Below are 20,579 nucleotides of genomic sequence, written 5' to 3'. Positions count from 1 at the left end.
CCAGCCTTTACACGAGACTCATCCCAATATTAGAAAAAGTGGGTACCCTCAGCGAGGAACCCAGTACACGGGAAACTCATAAATTACTGTGGCTGGCACATGAGGAACTCGTTAGGACCTTGGCGGCAGACCTCTTCTCTAAGGGACACAGTAGAGGTGGCGGCTTCCACCGTATTACATGGTATAATGCCGCATGTCGCAAGGCAAAGGGAGATCTCCTGTCTTCTATTAAGGAGGGCAAAAGTAGACTGGAGATACAGAGTAGAAGACGGGAATACAAAAAATTGGTCACCAATGCCAAGATGGAATGGGATCAAGATAAATGGGAGGAACTCTCTAGATCTTTAGCCGTCAGGGACTCCCGTAAGTTCTGGCGAATTGTTAATACGGGATCCGAGGATCTAGTATCGGCAATAGAACCAAATATTGCACCAAGTGTATGGCAAGAGCATTTTCAGTCCCTCTACACAGAGGAAACTGGGGCCACACGTTATTTACCCCCATCCGCGACTAACTATGTAGAGGGGGACCCCTTTACAGAAAAGGAGGTGCGAGTTGCTATTGCGGGCCTGTCATCGGGCAAAGCGCCTGGGCTGGATGGTCTCTTAGACGACCTTTTCAAACAAGAGCCCGATGTATGGGCCCCCTACTTATTGGCAATATTCAATGCTGTCCTGAAGGGCATGGAGGTACCCTGTACTTGGCTGGGCGCAGAGGTTGTTCCTATATTCAAGAAGGGCTCGCCTCTGCTCCCAGCCAATTACAGGCCCATCAGCCTCATAGATGTGTCCCAGAAGCTTTTTGGGAGGCTTATACTAGATCGGCTGCAGAACTGGCTTGAGGAAACTGCTACTCTGAGCCCATATCAGGCGGGTTTTAGAAGGGGGGTGTCTACAACTGACCAGATATTCCGCCTAAACCTCATTTATTGGAGGACCGCACTAATCGAGGGGGGCAGCTTGTACACGGTGTTCGTGGACTTGCGAGCCGCCTTCGATTTGGTGCCAAGATCTAAATTATGGAGTGTGCTTGCAGACATAGGTGTCCCGGTAGACATTCTTTCTATTCTGATGAAATTACACCAGAATAATTTTGCGCGTGTCAGGTGTGGCAGGAATGGGAATATCACGGATAGATTCCATGTCGACAGAGGGGTGAGACAGGTCTGTGTGCTCGCACCGCCCCTATTCTGCCTCTTTGTGAACGGGGTAATCGCCCACCTGACCGGGATCGGTGATATTGACGCTCCCAAACTGGATGGCAGCAGGGTGCCCGCTATCATGTTTGCGGATGACACCCTGCTGCTGTCGAAATCCCCCATTAGAATACAACGGGTACTGGATGGGTTTTTAACATTTTGCATGGAGAGGGGCCTTGAGATCAACGCTTCTAAAACAAAATATATGATCTTAAACCCCACCCCCTCAACACGCCCTAATCCCCTGCTTGGCACAGTGCGATTAGAGAGGGTCTCTACATTTGAGTACCTAGGGGTAACCCTAAATGAGAATATGACATGGGGAACACACCAGACCAAGGTTAACATGAAACTGGTGCAGATAGTGGGTGGTATTTCGAGGATGGTGAACAACTCAACATATCGTCCACTTGGTCCTGTTATCCAAATCTACAAATCACAGGCACGGGGGGCAGTTACCTATGGGGGCGAATTGTAGGGTCACACTTCTGCCCAAAATTTGATGATTACGGAAAATAAATTCATCAGGCAGCTGGTAGCTCTACCCCCAAGCACGCCGTTATTCCCTTTGAGATTGGACTTGGGTATTAGGCCAATTGCAGAGGAATTGGGACTCAAACCACTAACTTTTTGGCGATGATTGTGGAGCAGCAAAGAACTTATTAATTACAGGACTGAGCTCCAGGAGTTTCTAACCGCACCAAATGCCACCCATATTCCATGGTTAAGCTACATAAAAAGGTTGTTCGAGAGCCTAGGTCTATTAGAACTTTGGACTGACCCGGCAAATGCAAGTAGCAGGATTACACGCAAAGCACTGTCAAAAGCTTATAACAACCTAAAGCTTACTATTGCTTTGAATAGTACGCGTGTGGGTTCTTTAACGAACCTATTTATTCAAAGTAAAGACTTTTACTCCCTGGAATGTGCTTTGGATGGTATGACCCCTGTGTTATCCAGGAAGTTATTTCTGCAGTGGCGATATGGCACACTACCCCTAAGGTCATTCACCAGTTCCTGGTCTTTGCCTCCGACTAAAGAGTGCTGCCCGGCATGCACGCATTTCCAAGAAAATGACTTACATGTGGAACTTTTCTGCAAAGCCTACCAAAAAATCAGGAAATACTGGCTCGTCCCCCTTCTCAAAAATCTGGGCTTCAGACACTTCCTCCCTGCGTACAGAATCCTAAAGACTGATGTGTCCCCCCGATAGTGTTCGCAGTGGCAAAGTATTTAATGGCAATGTGGCACACACGTACTCGCTTTTTGAAGGCGAGGTGGACATTTAACACTTTTAATAATCTTAGTTTACTAATGGTTTTAAGCATTTCTGAGGATGAACTGACTTATACCTTGTAGTTCAATTTTTATAAGCAGTGTTTTATTGAATAGTCTAAATTACAAATGATTTTGATTGTCTGTACATCTTATATGATCTTATCGGTCGAAATAAAGATTTCAAACGTAAACGCAATAATGACATTCAAACGTGATTAATAACAAGTGAGTGAAAGGGGGAAAGGAAGGGAAGCAAAAAGTCTTTTTTGGCCAGTTCTAGTATTCAATTATGATTATTCCAGTAATACACTTAAGTTGGCTTTGGTAAACTGGATATCCTGTACTTGTCCAACAATTTCAATTTCGTCGACGTTTCGACCCTTTGGACGCCTTAGTTGTGGGTCTAGGGTGGGTCTTCTTCAGGACATGGGGCAGTGGTGTAGCGCAGAAGGGCCTTCGTTGGTTAGGCCCTGAGATATTGCTGAGGAAGGTATGGAATTTCAGGCGTATTGGACTTTTCAAATCCAGTGATAGGGAATAGTGATTCTCGCCGTGGTTTCTGCACGGAACATCCTAGAGCCCAAAAAGATTCCAAGGCTCATTGGGATTAAGATTGCCGTATTACTGGTACGATCTTGTAAAGTAGACACAGTCCCTTAATCTGCATCCATACACGAGACCTGCTTTCATCCGCTCGCTCCTGCAAGATGTGATCGGCAATCCAGTATATTAGTTCATAATCAGTCATAATTACATCGGACACTGCTTAAGCATTAGAGCCGTGTTTGTAAACATAATTGCCGTCATACCCCTTTTAATCCTTAATCACCAAGTATTTGTGGTCTGACAGTAAGCACTCAAATGAATGTCTCATAGTTAATTATATGCACTGGATTCACTGTACTGACTAAAGTCTCCAATAACTCTGAAAACTCTGTTAGTAATGAGGAACTCCTATTCTCTCCTGTGAAGCCAGAACATAAATAGAACAACATAGCTGGTAGCTGCTCAATGGCGCCTGATCCAAAATGACCTTCAGAGCAATAATTACACATTGTATCGCACTGTCAACAAAGCGCCCAACTAGGTAGTGGTAGTGTTAGAAATGGGATCTCTGGTTGGCTAAGGCTTGCGCCAGAGCCAGGCAGAGACCACCACTCTAGTCAGGGCTTGGGAGTTACACACCAAAGATAACCCCTGCTCACCCCCATGGTAGCTTGGCACGAGCAGTCAAGCTTATCCCGGAGGCCATGTGTAAAGCATTTGCGCATGCACACAACAGCAACAACATCCCAGGCACACCACAAAAGGAACTCCACACAAGGTTATATCAAAAATAGCCTTTGTATTCTCAAAACACATTAGAATAGTAGCAATACAAAAGGGGATGATGGACGGAGCGCTTGAGAAAATCAAACACTCACCCCCAGTCAACTGATCTGGGTTTAATCCATCACCATTCTTTAGCTCACTCTGCCACCCCAGTTCAGACATGGACATATGCAAATCAGTCTGTCCCTGTGCCTCATGGGAACAGTCCAGCCCGAACTGCCAAGCCATGTCTTCCCTGGACCGGAAACAAGTCCTGGGACCACGTTAAGAAAACCCTCAGACAGTGCAATTACTCTAATTGATTCCTGCAAATTAACATTTTTTATAACAAATGTGTGTGTCTTATATGCGGTCGCCAAGTGATTTGTTATCTGGTTTTAGATTAATTATACTTGAACTTTGTGAGAAAAACCAATATATATATATATATATATATATATATATATATATATATATATATATATATATATATATATATATATATATATATATATATATATATATATATATATATTACCTACTGGCGATAGCCAGTAGGTATATATAGTTAGGATTGTTTTCCATAGGGAAATCGCAACATTCTATTGGGAATAACTTTGGCGCCGGTTGAGGAATCTTCCTGAAATTTTCCTTAACTTTGCCTCGCGGCGCTCCGGTCCTTCCCTGAAAGTTTGGGGGGGATTCGTCAAGCGGGGGCCGAGATAAAAGAGGGGTCCCAAAACGTGTTTTCCCCATGTTAATTTCCATAGGGCGGTTGGACTCACTTTTAGCCCGAACGGCTGAATGGTTTCCACCAAACTTGGCAAAATTGTAGGGACTGGTAGCCCAATGTGCCTTTGCTATGTCTCAAGATATGTGCTCCAGTGGTTTGTACGAAAATGTATTTTGAAAAAATATATATTGGGCTACATTGGGCTATATATATGTTAGAGCCCAAATGTAGCCCAATGTAGCCCAATGTAGCCCAAAGAGGGCCACCAGAGACAAAAAAAAACAAATGTAGCCCAAATATCAGCCAGATGTAGCCCAACTATAGCAAAATGACAGAATGTCCCAGACTGTTCTAAAGAACAACTAGAGCGCTAACAGTCTTACTTATGACAAAAGTATGGCACACCTGAAGTAATCTTGATTGGAATAAAGTGTTAACACTTAAAATATTTAATTTGCAAAGGAACAAAATGAGGGGGTTCATTTTGCCATAGAAATTATGATTAGTGCTGAAGAAAGAAAAATTAGGGCACATTTTGAGTGACTTCTCAAATCCTCTTATATTTCATTAAAAAAATTCTGATATGCAGTATCCCAAGATGGCCACCAGAGACAAAAGAGCCTGTGCTTAAAAACTCTGTTAGCAAACCAGGCATTTGAGATTTAAAAAACATTTTAATATATAAAAACGTTATCCGCTAATAGAATTAGCATTTAAAAAACCTTGTGAATTCACTGAAAAAACCATAGGATTCAGGCCTTATATAGTTAGGAATTAGCATTTAAAAAACCTTTGAAATTCACTGAAAAAACCATAGGTTTCAGGCCTTATATAGTTAGGAATTAGCATTTAAAAAACCTTGCAAATTCACTGAAAAAACCATAGCTTTCAGGCCTTATATAGTTAGGAATTAGCATTTAAAAAACCTTTGAAATTCACTGAAAAAACCATAGGTTTCAGGAGTTATATAGTTTGGAATTAGCTTTTAAAAAACCTTTGAAATTCACTCAAAAAACTATAAGTTTTAGGGGTGTTATAGTTAGCTGGACATTTCACTCATACAAAACCATTGAAATTGCTCCTATATAGTTAGTTGTACTAACTATATTTCGCGCACCCGCAATCCACTGCTGATGATGTCACATATTAGATCATTCATGACATGGTCAGTGACATCACTGATGACATCTCAAATGATCTCCATTCCTGGTGTCAGAGCCCGCCCTGCAGGATCGGGGGCCCCCGGTAAAATGGAGGTGCTTTTGGAATGTTAATTGAGGGGGCATGATCTGCTCTCAGAAGCGCCAGCACTGAGGATTTCCGCTGCTATTTGGCACACTTCTGATGGAGAAAGGGAGAAGGGAAGGGTGTTTCCTCTCTCTGAAGGCACCGCATGACAAGCAATTATCAAGGGAAATGCGGAGGAACCGGCACTATGCTAATGATAATTAAGGATGGGACATTGTCAAAAACGCTACACAGCAACAATTAATAGTAATGTGCCATGCCGCAATGAACTGCTCAAGAACATTGCATTCTGGGGCTTGTGGTCAAATCAGCAAGCCACATGACCACTTGGACTACAATTGCAAACACACTCACCTGTGAACAAGGCTATCGCTGAAACGCGTTAGGTACATAAGTGTGTTCATTTCTCCTTCGCATTTTGACGAATAAAGTCAGCCTGTCAAGAAGTCGGTGTTGGGCTCTTTGTGTTTGGTGGCAGAATCGAAGTTACCAGGATCTCCATTCCTGGTGTCAGAGCCCGCCCTGCAGGATCGGGGGCCCCCGGTAAAATGGAGGTGCTTTTGGAATATATATATATATATATATATATATATATATATATATATATATATATTCACTGAAAAAACCATAGGTTATAGACCATATATAGTTAGGAATTAGCATTTAAAAAACCTTATTTTACTCACACAAAACCATTGAAATTCCATATATAGTTAGTTGCAGTAACTATATATCGCGCACCCGCAATCCACTGCTGATCATGTCACATATTACATCATTCATGACATGGTCAGTGACATCACTGATGACATCATCTAGTGTCTGTGTGTTTTTGTAAAGTTTAAATATGTTTTACATATTGAAGAATGAGTGGATGTATGGAAGACTGAGTGTGTGTGTGGCTGGCTGGGAGGTGTGTGACTGTGCATATCAATGTGTACTTGTATCAGTGATTGTATAAGAGAGTAAGTATGTGTTAGTTTATGTGTGAAAAGTATGGTGTTCTGTGTTTAACTGTATAGATGAGGAAATCGAAGTGTGATTGATTCTTCACAGGACTGACTAGGTGTATGAGTGCATATGATAGTGTTGTAATAATGAGTGACTGTATTTATGAGTGATTGTATGGGTGAATGAGTGAATGTGTGTGTAGACGTAGGAATCAGTGAGTGCGTATGTAGTAACTGGTATTGGTGTGTCATGATGTCATCACTGATGTCATTTGAGATGTCATCAGTGATGTCATCAGTGATGTCATTTGAGATGTCATCAGTGATGTCATCAGTGATGTCACTGACCATGTCATGAATGATGTAATATGTGACATGATCAGCAGTGGATTGCGGGTGCGCGATATATAGTTACTGCAACTAACTATATATGGAATTTCAATGGTTTTGTGTGAGTAAAATAAGGTTTTTTAAATGCTAATTCCTAACTATATATGGTCTATAACCTATGGTTTTTTCAGTGAATTTTCAAGGTTTTGTAAATGCTAATTCCTAACTATATATGGTCTATAACCTATGGTTTTTTCAGTGAATTTCATAGGTTTTTTAATAGCAAATCTTTATAAAAATAATACATTTTAAATCTAATTTTATATTTTATAATTTTTTTATTTTTTTTTAATATTATTTTTAGTGCGCTCCCGGGGCGCGGACAGGTGAACGCACGGGTAAGCGCAATCTGGCGGCGCGCCCCGAGGCGCGTACTAATGCGCGTCCCGGAAGCGCTATTGTCGAGAACGAAAACAACATCGTGACGTATCGCGTAGCCGCCACGCCTTGCGTCATAAGACACGTATCGCGTAGCCGCGAGATGCGTCTTATGACGCACCGCGTAAGCGCACCCGGAAGCGCATACGATCGCGCAACGTAAGCGCCCCGATGCGCTTACGATACACGCCCGGGACGCGCCCCGGGCGCGTAGCGTAAGCGCGTCAAACCATGTGACTTTAAAATAACACTTTTCATTGGTTCAGAACTTTTTTTTTTCCAAATTGTGTGAAACCCACCCATTTCTCTCACTATTGCTTTGTACTTGGAGAGAGCAAGAGCTGTTGTGTCTACTCTATCTCCTACTTTTCTGATCTCCAGCAATGGCTGCAAGAGAGTCATCCAGCAGTGATTCAGAGGGATTTTTGGATGAGGACCCTCCTCAGCAAAAGAAAAAAACCCATTTCATTTGGAAATTTTACGACATCCCAGAAGGACAGAAAAAAGTGAACGCTCCCAAAGTAACATGCAAAATATGTGGGAGTAGTTTATCCAGAGGCAATCCTCTGAAAAAATATAGTTTTGGCAATGCCAATTTGATCCGGCATGTCAAAAGAAGACACCCTAACAACTTTGCCAGGGAGAGTGTCAGAGAGCTGGCACGGAATGTACCAACAGATGGCGGCAGCACCTCCACTGGTGGAGCAACACCTTCGGGACCACCCCGTGGAAGAATGATCCCTAACATTCAGCCGGTGTTTGCGGGCATCAAATTTTTGTGCGCAGAGTGTGACGAACTGCTCTGCTATGGGGAGCAGAGTGTTGAACTGATTGCTCTAAAGAAACAGCAACACCGCTGCTCTTCCAGTCCCTAAATTTTCAATTTTTTTTGCTCCTGTTGAGCAGTTTTGCAATCCTTGTTTTTGTTTTTCCCTTGAAAAAAATACAAAAAAAATATAAAATTGTTTTAAAAAGTCTAAAAAAATATAAAACAAAAAAAACAAAAAAAAAATATATATAAAACAACAAAATGAAAAAAAAAGTTCTTTTCAGAACTACCTCCAATTTTTAAAAAGAAGCTTTATTTTTTTTAAAGTCTGTCATTTTTAATCTCCATGGTACGCTCCCCCGTACGCTCCCCGGTGCGCGTACCGGGCGCTCACCCCCGCGAAAATCGATTTTTTTTTTATTTATTTTTTTCACCCGCGGGAGCCTTTTATGGCCCCCACATGAAACCTAGGGGGTCAGGGGGTGTGTACCCTGCTCCCTCTTGCTCATTTCCCCCTTTGATTTTTGCCACCTCTTGTGTCTCAATCCTACCGAGACACAAGATGGCGGCCGCTGCGGACTGTTTCGAATGTTTATAGACACCCGAGAACCAATCAGCTTGCCGTGCGCAAGTCGCGTGGCGCGCCTGGAGCGCTCTCCCGTACGCGTATCCGGGAGCGCTCCAGGCGCGGATCTAGATATATATCTTTTTTTGAACGTTAATTTCTCAAAATCCACTGGAGCACATACATTGAGACCTACAAAAGGCACATCGGGCTACCAGTCCCTACAAATTTGCCAAGTTTCGTGCAAATCCATTCAGCCGTTCGGGCTAAAAATGAGGCTAACCGCCCTATGGAAAACTCAATGTTAAAAACACGTTTTGGGACCCCCCTTTTTTCTCGGCCCCCCCTGGACCAACTCCCCCCAAATTTCCAGTGGCTGCTCAGAAACAAAATGTTCCATTTTGCTGAAAATTTCAGCCAATTCCGTCCACAAACGCCAAAGTTATTAGACATAGAATTTTCAAAAATCCCATAGGGAAAAAATCCTAACTATATATACCTACTGGCGACCGCCAGTAGGTAATATATATATATATATATATATATATATATATATATATATATATATGAAACAATCTCAATTTTCTCTCGCCTGGAGCCCAGTCACGGATACCTTTGGCGCAGAAATGAAGAGGAGACCCAAATGCAGGTGAGCAGTTAAATCGTGGGGAAGGCGCACCTCAGCATAACGTTTCGGCCTTCACAGAGGCCTTGGTCACACATATATATATATATATATATATATATATATATATATATATATATATATATATATATATATATATTGTTTGATATTAAACTTGATATTCAAGGATTGTTTTGGTGGTACATTTGATGACTGGTGTATATTAGTGTGTGACGGTGTAAGAGGTGATGAACAATAGAGGTAATAGAATCTAGTTTTCCAAGAGAATTTATTTGTGATGATTAAGTCTTACATCGAATCCTGTCTCTTGGATCAACAGGGCCTCTTTCTATTACATTGACGTAAAGTAGTTCTAATCCGCCTGTTCCTTGACTAGATATGGTCAGAGTCTCAGATCTCTAGTGTTACACTATGTTGAAGATACTCAGATTACCTGTCTATCCTATTCCAGACTCTCTGATACTATAAAGGACTCCCTTGCAGCATACGCTTATGTTTCCTGACGTTATTGTGATGCTCTGTCTTGCATGGTCCATTCACTAGAAAAGGCTCCATTTTGTATTTTTGTTAACCTGTGTGAGAATAGGAAGCATTCCCTGGATAAGAAAGGAGGCATTGTGTTGCTATGTATTTAACATTGTAGCGTGTCGTAGGGAGAGGGTCTCACTCAATGGACAAGGAACCTTCTCTGGTGTCTTGGTTGCTCTTTTAGTCCGCACTCCTCGATAGAAGAGGATCATTGAAGGATCGTATGCCCTTACTCTGTCTACTACATCTTCACATTGAAAGTGTAATCTAGAATTTCATTAGTGCATTTGTCTTTATGAACAATTACATGCCAATGAATTTTCGTGATGGACTCTGCATTTAAGCTTATCCAGTGTGTTTTTAATTTTAAATCTTTTTCTTATAGATGAAACAAATGCAATAATGATCGAAAAAGGTGAAGGCAGTAAACATTACTTGTTTAGGAAGTGATGGAAAAACAATATGCCTCGAGATCACTTCCCATGAAGGCTAATGCCGTGCCAAAGTATTTTTCTACAGCTGAAAACCCGTACTGTCCAATGAGGTCTGCACTTGGCACTTAGGGACCAGCTGATGTACATAGAAGACATAACACACTGAACAAACTGAGCAAGTCTGATGAGATGCTTATTATGAAGGAAGAACTAACCTAGTATAGGAAAGAAAACAAATAAGAGAAACCGTGTGAATATTTAGAAGATGACAACACAATGTGGCAAAACATATAGAACAAATGGAGATCTAGAACTATATCAGAAAATCCACACAGGAGAGAAACCATATCAATGTGCACAGTGTGGCAAGGCATTTATAACTAATGGACAGCTAAAACTTCATCAGAAAATCCACACTGGGGAGAAACCATATCAATGTACAGAGTGTGGCAAAACATTTAGAACAAATGGAGAGCTAAAACTACATCAGAAAATCCACAGAGGGGAGAAACCATATCAATGCGCACAAAGTGGCAAAGCATTTATAACTAATGGAGAGGTAACACAACATCAGAAAATCCACACTGGGGAGAAACCATATCAATGTACAGAGTGTGACAAAGTATTCATAACAAATGGAGAGTTAAAACGACATAAAAAAATGCACTCTGGGGAGAAACCATATCAATGTGCACATTGTGGCAAAGCATTCATAAGAAATGGAGAACTGAAGCAACACCAGAAAATCCATATTGGGGAGAAACCATATCAATGTACAGAGTGTGACAAAGCATTTATAAGAAAGTGGCACCTAAATCAACATCTGAAAATCCACACTGGGGAGAAACCGTATGAATGTACAGAATGCAACAAAGCATTTATAAGAAATCTAGAGCTAAAACGACATCAGAAAATCCACACTGGGGAGAAACCATATCAATGTGCACAGTGTGGCAAAACGTTCATAACTAATCCTGAGCTAACACAACATCAGAAAATCCATACTGGGGAGAAACCATATCAATGTACAGAGTGTGACAAAGCATTCATAAGAAATGGAGGACTAAAACGACATATAAAAATCCATACTGAGGAGAAACCATATCAATGTTCACAGTGTGGCAAAGCATTCATAAGAAATGGAGGGCTAAAACGACACAAAAAAATCCATACTGGGGAGAAACCATATCAATGTACAGAGTGTGGCAAAGCATTTATAACCAATGGAGAACAGAAGCAACATCACAAAATCCATGCTGGGGAGAAACCATATCAATGTACAGAGTGTGACAAAGCATTTATAAGAAAGTGGCAGCTAAATCAACATCTGAAAATCCACACTCGGGAGAAACCGTATGAATGTACAGAATGCAACAAAGCATTTATAAGAAATCTAGAGCTAAAACGACATCAGAAAATCCACACTGGGGAGAAACCATATCAATGTGCACAGTGTGGCAAAGCATTCATAACTAATCCTGAGCTAACACAACATCAGAAAATCCATACTGGGGAGAAACCATATCAATGTACAGAGTGTGACAAAGCATTCATAAGAAATGGAGCGCTAAAACGACATATAAAAATCCATACTGAGGAGAAACCATATCAATGTTCACAGTGTGGCAAAGCATTCATAAGAAATGGAGGGCTAAAGCGACACAAAAAAATCCATACTGGGGAGAAACCATATCAATGTTCAGAGTGTGGCAAAGCATTTATAACCAATGGAGAACAGAAGCAACATCAGAAAATCCATGCTGGGGAGAAACCATATCAATGTACAGAGTGTGACAAAGCATTTATAAGAAAGTGGCAGCTAAATCAACATCTGAAAATCCACACTCGGGAGAAACCGTATGACTGTACAGAATGCAACAAAGCATTTATAAGAAATCTAGAGCTAAAACGACATCAGAAAATCCACTCTGGGGAGAAACCATATAAATGTGCACAGTGTGGCAAAGCATTCATAACTAATCCTGAGCTAATACAACATCAGCAAATCCATACTGGGGAGAAACCATATCAATGTACAGAGTGTGACAAAGCATTCATAACAAATGGAGAGCTAAAACGACATATAAAAATCCATACTAAGGAGAAACCATATCAATGTTCACAGTGTGGCAAAGCATTCATAACTAATCCTGAGCTAACACAACATCAGAAAATCCATACTGGGGAGAAAGCATATCAATGTACAGAGTGTGACAAAGCATTCATAAGAAATAAAGGGCTAAAACGACATAAAAAAATCCATACTGGGGAGAAAGCATATCAATGTACAGAGTGTGGCAAATCATTCATAAGAAATGAAGGGCTAAAACGACATGAAAAAATCCATACTGGGGAGAAACCATATCAATGTACAGAGTGTGACAAAGCATTTATAAGAAAGTGGCATCTAAATCAACATCAGAAAATCCACACTGGGGATAAACCATATGAATGTACAGAATGCAACAAAGCATTTATAAGAAATCGAGAGCTAAAACGACATCAGAAAATCCACACTGGGGAGAAACCATATCAATGTGCACAGTGTGGCAAGGCATTTATAACTAATGGAGAGCTAAAAGTACATCAGAAAATCCACACTAGGGAGAAACCATATAAATGTACAGAGTGTGACAAAGCATTCATAAGAAAGTGGCAGCTAAAACAACATCAGAAAATCCATACTGGGGAGAAACCGTAATAATGTACAGAGTGTGACAAAGCATTCATAACAAATGGAGAGCTAAAAGGACATCAAAAAATCCATACTGGGTAGAAACCATATCAATCTACAGAGTGTGGCAAAGCATTTATAACCAATGGAGAACAGAAGCAACATCAGAAAATCCATGCTGGGTAAAAACCGTATGAATGTACAGGGTGTCACAAAGCATTCATAAGAAAGTGGCAACTAAATCGACATCAGAAAATCCATACTGGGGAGAAACCATATCAATGTACAGAGTGTGACAAAACATTAAGTACAAATGGAGTGTTAAAACAACATAAAGGCGACATTGGGGAGAAACAATATCAATGTACAGAGTGAGGCAATGCATTGTTAATAAATGGAGATCTGAAGCGACATCAGAAAATCTATTTGGGAAAAACCGAATGAATGTACGGAGTGTGACAAAGCATTTTTAACAAATAGAAAGCTAAAAACAACATCCAAACCACACTGGAGAGAAACCATATCAATGTACAGAAGGTGACTGGGATTTGTTAGAAAGCAAAATTTAATTTAACATCGGAAAGTTCACACAGGCGAGAAACCATATCAATGTATTGACTTTCACAAAACATTCATGACAAATGGCGATCTAAAATGACATTAGAAAATCCACATGGAGAGAAATGCTATGTACATACAGAATGTGATGGAGTCTTAAATAGGAAGAATAAGCTAATACAGCATCAACAGATTTACACTAGGGAGTAACCATGGTATTGCACAGAATGCAACAAGGGATTTGCTACATAACAAAATTTAATATGACTTTAGAATGCTCACATTGAAGAGAAACTATATAAATGTTTTGAACGTGAGAGTGCATTCATAAGAAATGGAGAGCTAACACAATATGAAATGTCCCCACTTAAGACTACACTGAATGTGACAAGGCATTTATTAGCAAGGTAGAGTTAAAACAACATCAGAAAGTCCCTGGGAAATTCTGTATGAATGAACAAAATGCAACAGTGTTCTTAATGACGTAACCGTATGAATGTAAAGAAAGTGACAAGGCATTTATTAGAAGGACACGCCCAATATAACACCAGAAGTTCCACATAGAAGTAAAACCATATGCATGCACTTGCCACTTACTGAGACAAGGCATTGTTTAAAAAACCCACACCTGCTCACAGTGTTATGTTTCATACAGATACCCCAATATAGGCTCAGGTAATTACCGAACCTTTTACCTATATCTTCCCTGCCATTACACTACATAACGGTTCTTGGTAGTGACATTATACCTAGTTACGGTACTGCTTACAGGACGTGGGTTTTTTTCGGAAAAACTAGCCTCATCCATTATACATGAGGGTTCTTGGAATCTCAGCAAGACTACCATCTCCTGCATAATAACTATGTATAAGGGTTATTCCTTCCGTCATCCTAGTCCGACATGACACAGCAAGGTAGAACCCCAGAGGGTACCACTTTGGGCATATAAACACCATATCTTTCCTGAGGCAGGGGGAGGCGAAGAAGGACTTTCATACTGACACATTGACGCGAGACGCTGATGTTCCTGCAGGCAGACACTCCAGTTCGCAGTGGTGTGACATCCCTCGCAGTGTGTCCATCTTCAGACCAAGACAGGGTCACACAGTCTCTCATTTCAGGTAATGGGGTTGGCTTTATCCTAGGGGGATTCTTGGCTCTACACCTACATAAATGTTAGGTACACGTAGGTACATCAAGATAGTGTTGCATTGTAGGAATAGGAATTTATTACTGTCATGTATTTTATATTCTGGTCTGTATTCATTGTTCTAGCACAATGGTAGGAATTTACCATCCTTTTACTCTTTTGGTTCTTATAATCATTTAGATCTGTTTGTCTTATGGTTGTTTCAGCACACCTATTTTACAGCAGAATGACGCTGGTTCAATAAATGCTTATTGAAAAAGGTCCCTACTGTTTATTCTGTGCATTACTCTGAAACAAAAGTGAGCACGAGTAACTGAGGGAAAAGTACTGCACTTTTTCCACGATCCCTGATGGGACAGAGTTGTTATGTTCAATAGTTGCTAAAAACTATTCTCTCTTTGGTAAGAAGGGTTTATAGTGACACTGTGCGGTAGCTGGTATACAGGCTAACATACCCGGTGGGGGTGTCTGGAATATGCTGGACACCAATCCCACAGTGTATGTTGTCTGAACGTGCAGATCCTATATATGTTTATAGGAACTACACAACAACAGCTATAGGGGGATGAAGTAACTGAGCACAATGTGGAACAAAGGAACAAAAACAGTGGCAGTCATCAAAGGTGCCAAAGGATTAGTCAAGAAAAGGTTCCAGGACAACTTGCCCCTTTCCTACAGAGGAGACAATATGCAATCTCCAGATAGCAGCAAATGGACAGAAAGCAACAGCTACATTTCTTTACCTACACCCAGTCTGCTGTAGTTTTAAGGGCTATTCTGGCTACCTGGTGATAAGACCTGGTGCTGCCTATTTACTAAGTTATGAGATTTGCTCTGCAAGGCCTTCTAGGGCTCATATCCACAGTTTTGGGCACATTTGTGGAGTTTGTCATCTAGGATGTTATGTTCATGCTGTATATCATTGGCATTTTGTTTCTTACATTAAACAATACTACCCAGGAGAGGCAAGTGGAGTTTTGGGGTCAGATGGAAGTCAGATGCCACTGGCCTTAGGTATTTGCAGCCCCGAAGTATTTGTGTGTATCAGGTTTATGGTTTCATGTGGGACAGGAGGTGCCACCATTTGTACAGACATTGCAGGACAGTTTGCTGAACAACCTGCGAATAAAAGGCCTCTACTTAGAGCAGTGATTACAATCTACTATATCACATGTGGGCAACAATTGTATTCTTTCTCCTTTTGTACCGTGTATTGTTTTTTAACATGCTGATCTGTAATAAAATAAATATTTGCTGAAAGTACCGACTGCAATCCTAGATGTTTGAATACTGTGAACTATCTTATACCATAAAGCAGAGGTCTTCAAACTTTTTGATGCCGAGACCCCCCTGTCAAAATCTTTTCGGCGTAAGGACCCCCTCCAGTCAAAAAGTTCTAGAACTTGGTACCCTCATCATTGACAACTATCGACAACCATAAACGCCCTTATTTCCCTCCCAAAATTTTTTTTTACAGTGGGGAAATAATATTAAAAAGTATTTAGCAAAGCAAAGGTCAGTGATCGTGGTGGGGGTCACTGGCATATGATGTCCACTAGTTCTAGTGGGCACCTTGCACTAGTCTAATCGACCCCTATTTTTTTTTTAAAACAGATTTTATTGATAGACCACATAGAAATTGCAGAGCTCTGTACCCCAGAGGCAGCTGCCAATCAAGTATATACACGTAACGCAGTGCAATCCATCATGTCTTTTACATCCAAAAAACTGTAAAAATGAATACTATTAACCCCCCTCCCTCCGGCCCAACCCCCCCAACCCCCAGCCCTCCCGGATCCCTCCCCCCCACATGGTATCAGCCAATGTCAGCAATTTGTATACACACATCTATCGGCACAGTACGCTCAGTCATCCAATATCGGGTCCTGTTCTGGTGGAGGCTCGAGCCAAATGCCCCTGAAACCAGCCCAACGTTTCCAGATCCTATAGTGTTTCCGAGGACAGCCCAGGCAAGAAAGATGCGCTTCTCCATCCATATACAAAAATCTAACCCCCTCTTCCACGCTTCCAATGTCGGAGCCCTCGGGTCCTTCCACGCCTGCGCTATATCTCCTTTGGCCACTGTAAGTCCCAGTAACAGTAAATGCCTCTTGTAGACGTTTCCCCCCACTCCATCCAAAACATGCAACCGGCCCAGGCGAGGCGTGCGGGGGAGCACCCATCCAAGGACTTCATCCAAGCCATTCCATACTCCATTCCAGAACCTGTCCAGACGGCTACAACCCCACACCATATGAAAGAAGGTGCCCTCTTCACTTCCACACCTAGTACAGTTTGGGGATGCAATAAGGCCCGCCTGCCACAGCCTCCGCCTAGTGAAATATACCCTATGCAGGTATTTAAATTGGATCAACCTAAGGCGGACAGAAAGGGCCGCGCCTCTGGGGCTTGCCAGAGCCTCATTCCAGTCCTCCTCTTCCAATGTCCCTACATCATCCTCCCAGGTCCCCTTCAATTTCTGCAAGTCGGAAGAGCAATGTATGATCAGGGATTGATAGATGCGTGATATTTTCTTTGTCTCAATGTCTCCCATAAAGACCCGAGCCTCCAGTGGACTAAATTCCAGAAGTGACGTTAATCCCTACAAATATGGGGCAATAGCATGCCGAAATTGTAAATAACGGAGGAACTGGGTATGGGGCATATGATATTCTGCACTCAAGTCCTGGAACGATTTAAGCGACGTCCCCGCCATGACATCTCCTAGTTTGGAAATGCCGATATTATCCCACCCCGCAAAGCCTCGAAGGGCGGCTAGGTCAGGGAGACGGCCATTCCGCCAGAGAGGGGTTTCCTCAGTCAGGGTCTGCCACCACCCCATTCGCCGCAGGGCTTGCCTCCAAACATCAAATACTACCTGGGTCGCTGACGGCAGTGCTCTGCGCCTCTGCGTCTCATACAGCAACGTGTGGAGTGTGTGTGGCTCCATAAGGAACCGCTCCAGTGCATAGGTCGGGTCTCCCCTGTCCCCGTACCACCATTCATTTAATACAAGGAGATGTGAGGCTTGGTAATATGAGCGAACATCAGAGGTCGCCAACCCCCCACTGCACGTCGACCGAAAGCACGTGCGTAGCGCCACCCGGACCGCACCGCCCACCCATAGAAATTGTCCTAGAATCGAGTCCACTTGCCGAAACCAAGAGGGTGAGATAGGATAGGGATGATTTTGCAACTGATAAAGTAGTCTAGGCAGAGCCACCATTTTAAAGATGGCCGACCTACAGTAAATCGTACGCTCCCAGGATACAGCAGAGATCTCGGACAGGAAAACCTCAAGATATTTAATGCCTCCCACTGCTGTCTGAAGGGCCGACGCCCAGTCTCCGAGTGCTGGGCCATCCCCCAGCACCCAAAGGGTAGATTTGCCCGGATTGATATAGAGACCCGACGTCTCTCCTAAAATTTGTAAGATGCGCATAAGATGGGGCCCGACCTATTAAGGTCCATTAAGAAAAACAGGACATCGTCCGCATATAGCACGATTCTGTCGGACAGACCGCGCTCCCACTCAAACCCCCGCATCTGCGCATCCACACGGACCCACCCAGCCAGCGGCTCCATGGCCAAGGCGAATAAGTAGGGCGAGGGGGGGCAGCCCTGCCTGGTTCCCCTCCCTATGGCAAAACTCGAGGACGACACCCCCGCCACACGAACGGAGGCAGTCAAATCCGTGTAAAGCAATCGAACATATGACACGAAGACGGGCCCCAGATTCAGTCGGGGCAGAAGCGAGAACAAGTATATCCAGCTAACCGAATCCAACGCCCTGTCCATGTCGGCCAGGAAGAGCGCCGCCTGCACCCCAGTGGAGCGAACCGCCGCCACCGCCACATGAGCCCGCCTAATATTTTGTTGCATCGCCCGTCGGGGCATGAAGCCAGCCTGGTCAGGGTGTATGAGATCGGTAATATACGGCAGTAGCCGATTGGCCAACGCCTTGGCCAAGACCTTGGCCTCCACATTTAAAAGAGAAATTGGACGGTACGAAGCATGCTGTTCCGGTGGCCGACCAGGTTTGTGGAACACCACCACCTCAGCATGTCTCCAATCTGGGGGCAGGCTGTTTCAGTTTCAGTTTCATCAACTTTTATTCGATTATAAAATTTGTATAATCATAAAAAGTACAGTTTAAAGAACACAAGAATAATACGAAATCAAAAAGAGGTCAGTGACATTTGAACATATACACTATTAAAAGACGATTTTACGACGAGTTGATGTTACTATTTTTAAAAAGGTCGCTATCAATTTTGCTTCATGCGGGGATTTCGGCAATTGAAGGTAAGCAAGTGCTGGGTATGATTGTCTGAGTCCGCTTAAACGGAGGAGAGGCAAAATCCATTTTTTCCTTGCTAATCTGTAGTATTTACAAAACAGGATGACATGTATCGTTGATTGTTTGGAAACTCCGTCGCAGGGGCATCGCATCAGGTTTCGAGACCAGTTCTTCGTTTCAGGAAATGAGACTATGCGGAAGAAAAGATCGAACCGTAGTCTTGTCAATAGAAATTTTTCATAGTTCGAAAGGAAGTACGTCAGGTAGGGCTGTATGAGTTTCTCCGTTTGCAATGTGCACATTTTTTCATTATGTGGTTTAACAATCTCGACTTGATTGCGGAGCTCTCTTAAATGGGCCATGCATAATTCCTTCAACTGTTTCTTTGAAATGTCTTCTATTGAAGGTGGTTCTAAAAAGTATTGCTCACGGTCAAGGTCTTGGAAAAATTTGTGGATGTAATTGAGCCACGGTATTTTCTTCCAGTACGCTAGGCCAAGACATTCGGAAATAAGGGAACGTGTTATGTGGCTTTCGGGATTACACCATATACGGTGCCAGAGTATCAGAGGCTGGCATCGTATGGTATCGGTCACGTATTCCATACCCAGCTCCCGATGTGAGGCCAAAATCGGGGAGCTTTGAGGGAGGGCTAGGATGTATTTAATGAAAGCATTCTCCGTGATCTGGAGTTGGTCGATACATCCATAACCCCAGATACCTGCTCCATATGTAGCCACACTGTGGCATTTTGCATAGTATATAGTTAGCAGTTCCGCTGGGGCCGGTTTACCTAGTTTCCTAGAGAAAGCACTTAGTGCTGACACTGCTCGGCGAAAGTTGAGATTTCTGGCTTCAATTGCCTTGTGCCAGGTCATTTTGTCTTCCACTAATATGCCCAGGTATGGGTATACCGATGTTTTTTCCAGTCTGCTGTTACTAATGAATATGGGCTTTGAAACTCCACGTTTTGGTCCGATAGTCATTGTAAAGGTTTTTTAGGTCTCGCCTGTCGATGCGCATGCGCATCGAGCAAGCGAGACTATGGGGGCTTATCCACTCTTTGTCCAACTTGCAAGGAATCGTGGCGATTCCTTGCAGTGCCCGTGACTTTTAAGCTCAATGCGCATGCGCATTGAGCTTAAAAGCGCGTGCACATGCCCCCAGCCGCCTGCCTTGCCTACTCTCCCGCCCCCTCACTGCTTGATTGCACGGCCGCTAGGCCGTGCCTCCCCTACTCCTCCTCCTACTCTCCTCCCCTCGCCGTCTGTTCCCGCACTCCTCCCACACCCCCGCTCCGTGTGTCACTTAAACCGCCAGAGTTCCCTTCGAGTTGTGGTTGGTGCAAGCAGTCTTCAAGTCCCTCCTTTTGGAGATTGTTTTTCGGAACAGATACGGTATCATTGGAGGACTTTCTTTTAGGCTTTGTTCTGTCCCCGATAGAGCATTTCCTGTGGCATGTGTTTTTT

At 42.8% G+C, this 20,579-nt stretch overlaps 1 protein-coding gene across 1 annotated transcript; it reads left to right on the top strand.

The window, feature by feature from the left end:
* Positions 1-10,714: 10,714 nt before the first annotated feature.
* LOC144806475 (uncharacterized) lies at positions 10,715-16,083 on the top strand. The gene has a single exon (XM_078672831.1). The coding sequence runs from the start codon at positions 11,090-11,092 to the stop codon at positions 13,127-13,129; it is 2,040 nt and encodes a 679-aa protein (XP_078528957.1). The 5' UTR covers positions 10,715-11,089; the 3' UTR covers positions 13,130-16,083.
* Positions 16,084-20,579: the final 4,496 nt, after the last annotated feature.

The sequence above is a fragment of the Lissotriton helveticus genome (assembly GCF_964261635.1).
Source record: "Lissotriton helveticus chromosome 1_1 unlocalized genomic scaffold, aLisHel1.1 SUPER_1_unloc_78, whole genome shotgun sequence".
In the NCBI taxonomy this organism is placed as follows: domain Eukaryota; kingdom Metazoa; phylum Chordata; class Amphibia; order Caudata; family Salamandridae; genus Lissotriton; species Lissotriton helveticus.
The sequence above is the reverse complement of the archived record's forward strand: the minus strand, read 5'-3'. Positions and strand labels throughout refer to the sequence as shown.

Bases quoted from the DNA above. Each gene is read 5' to 3' on its own strand.
- LOC144806475 (XM_078672831.1), top strand. From the start codon at position 11,090: ATGCACTCTGGGGAGAAACCATATCAATGTGCACATTGTGGCAAAGCA.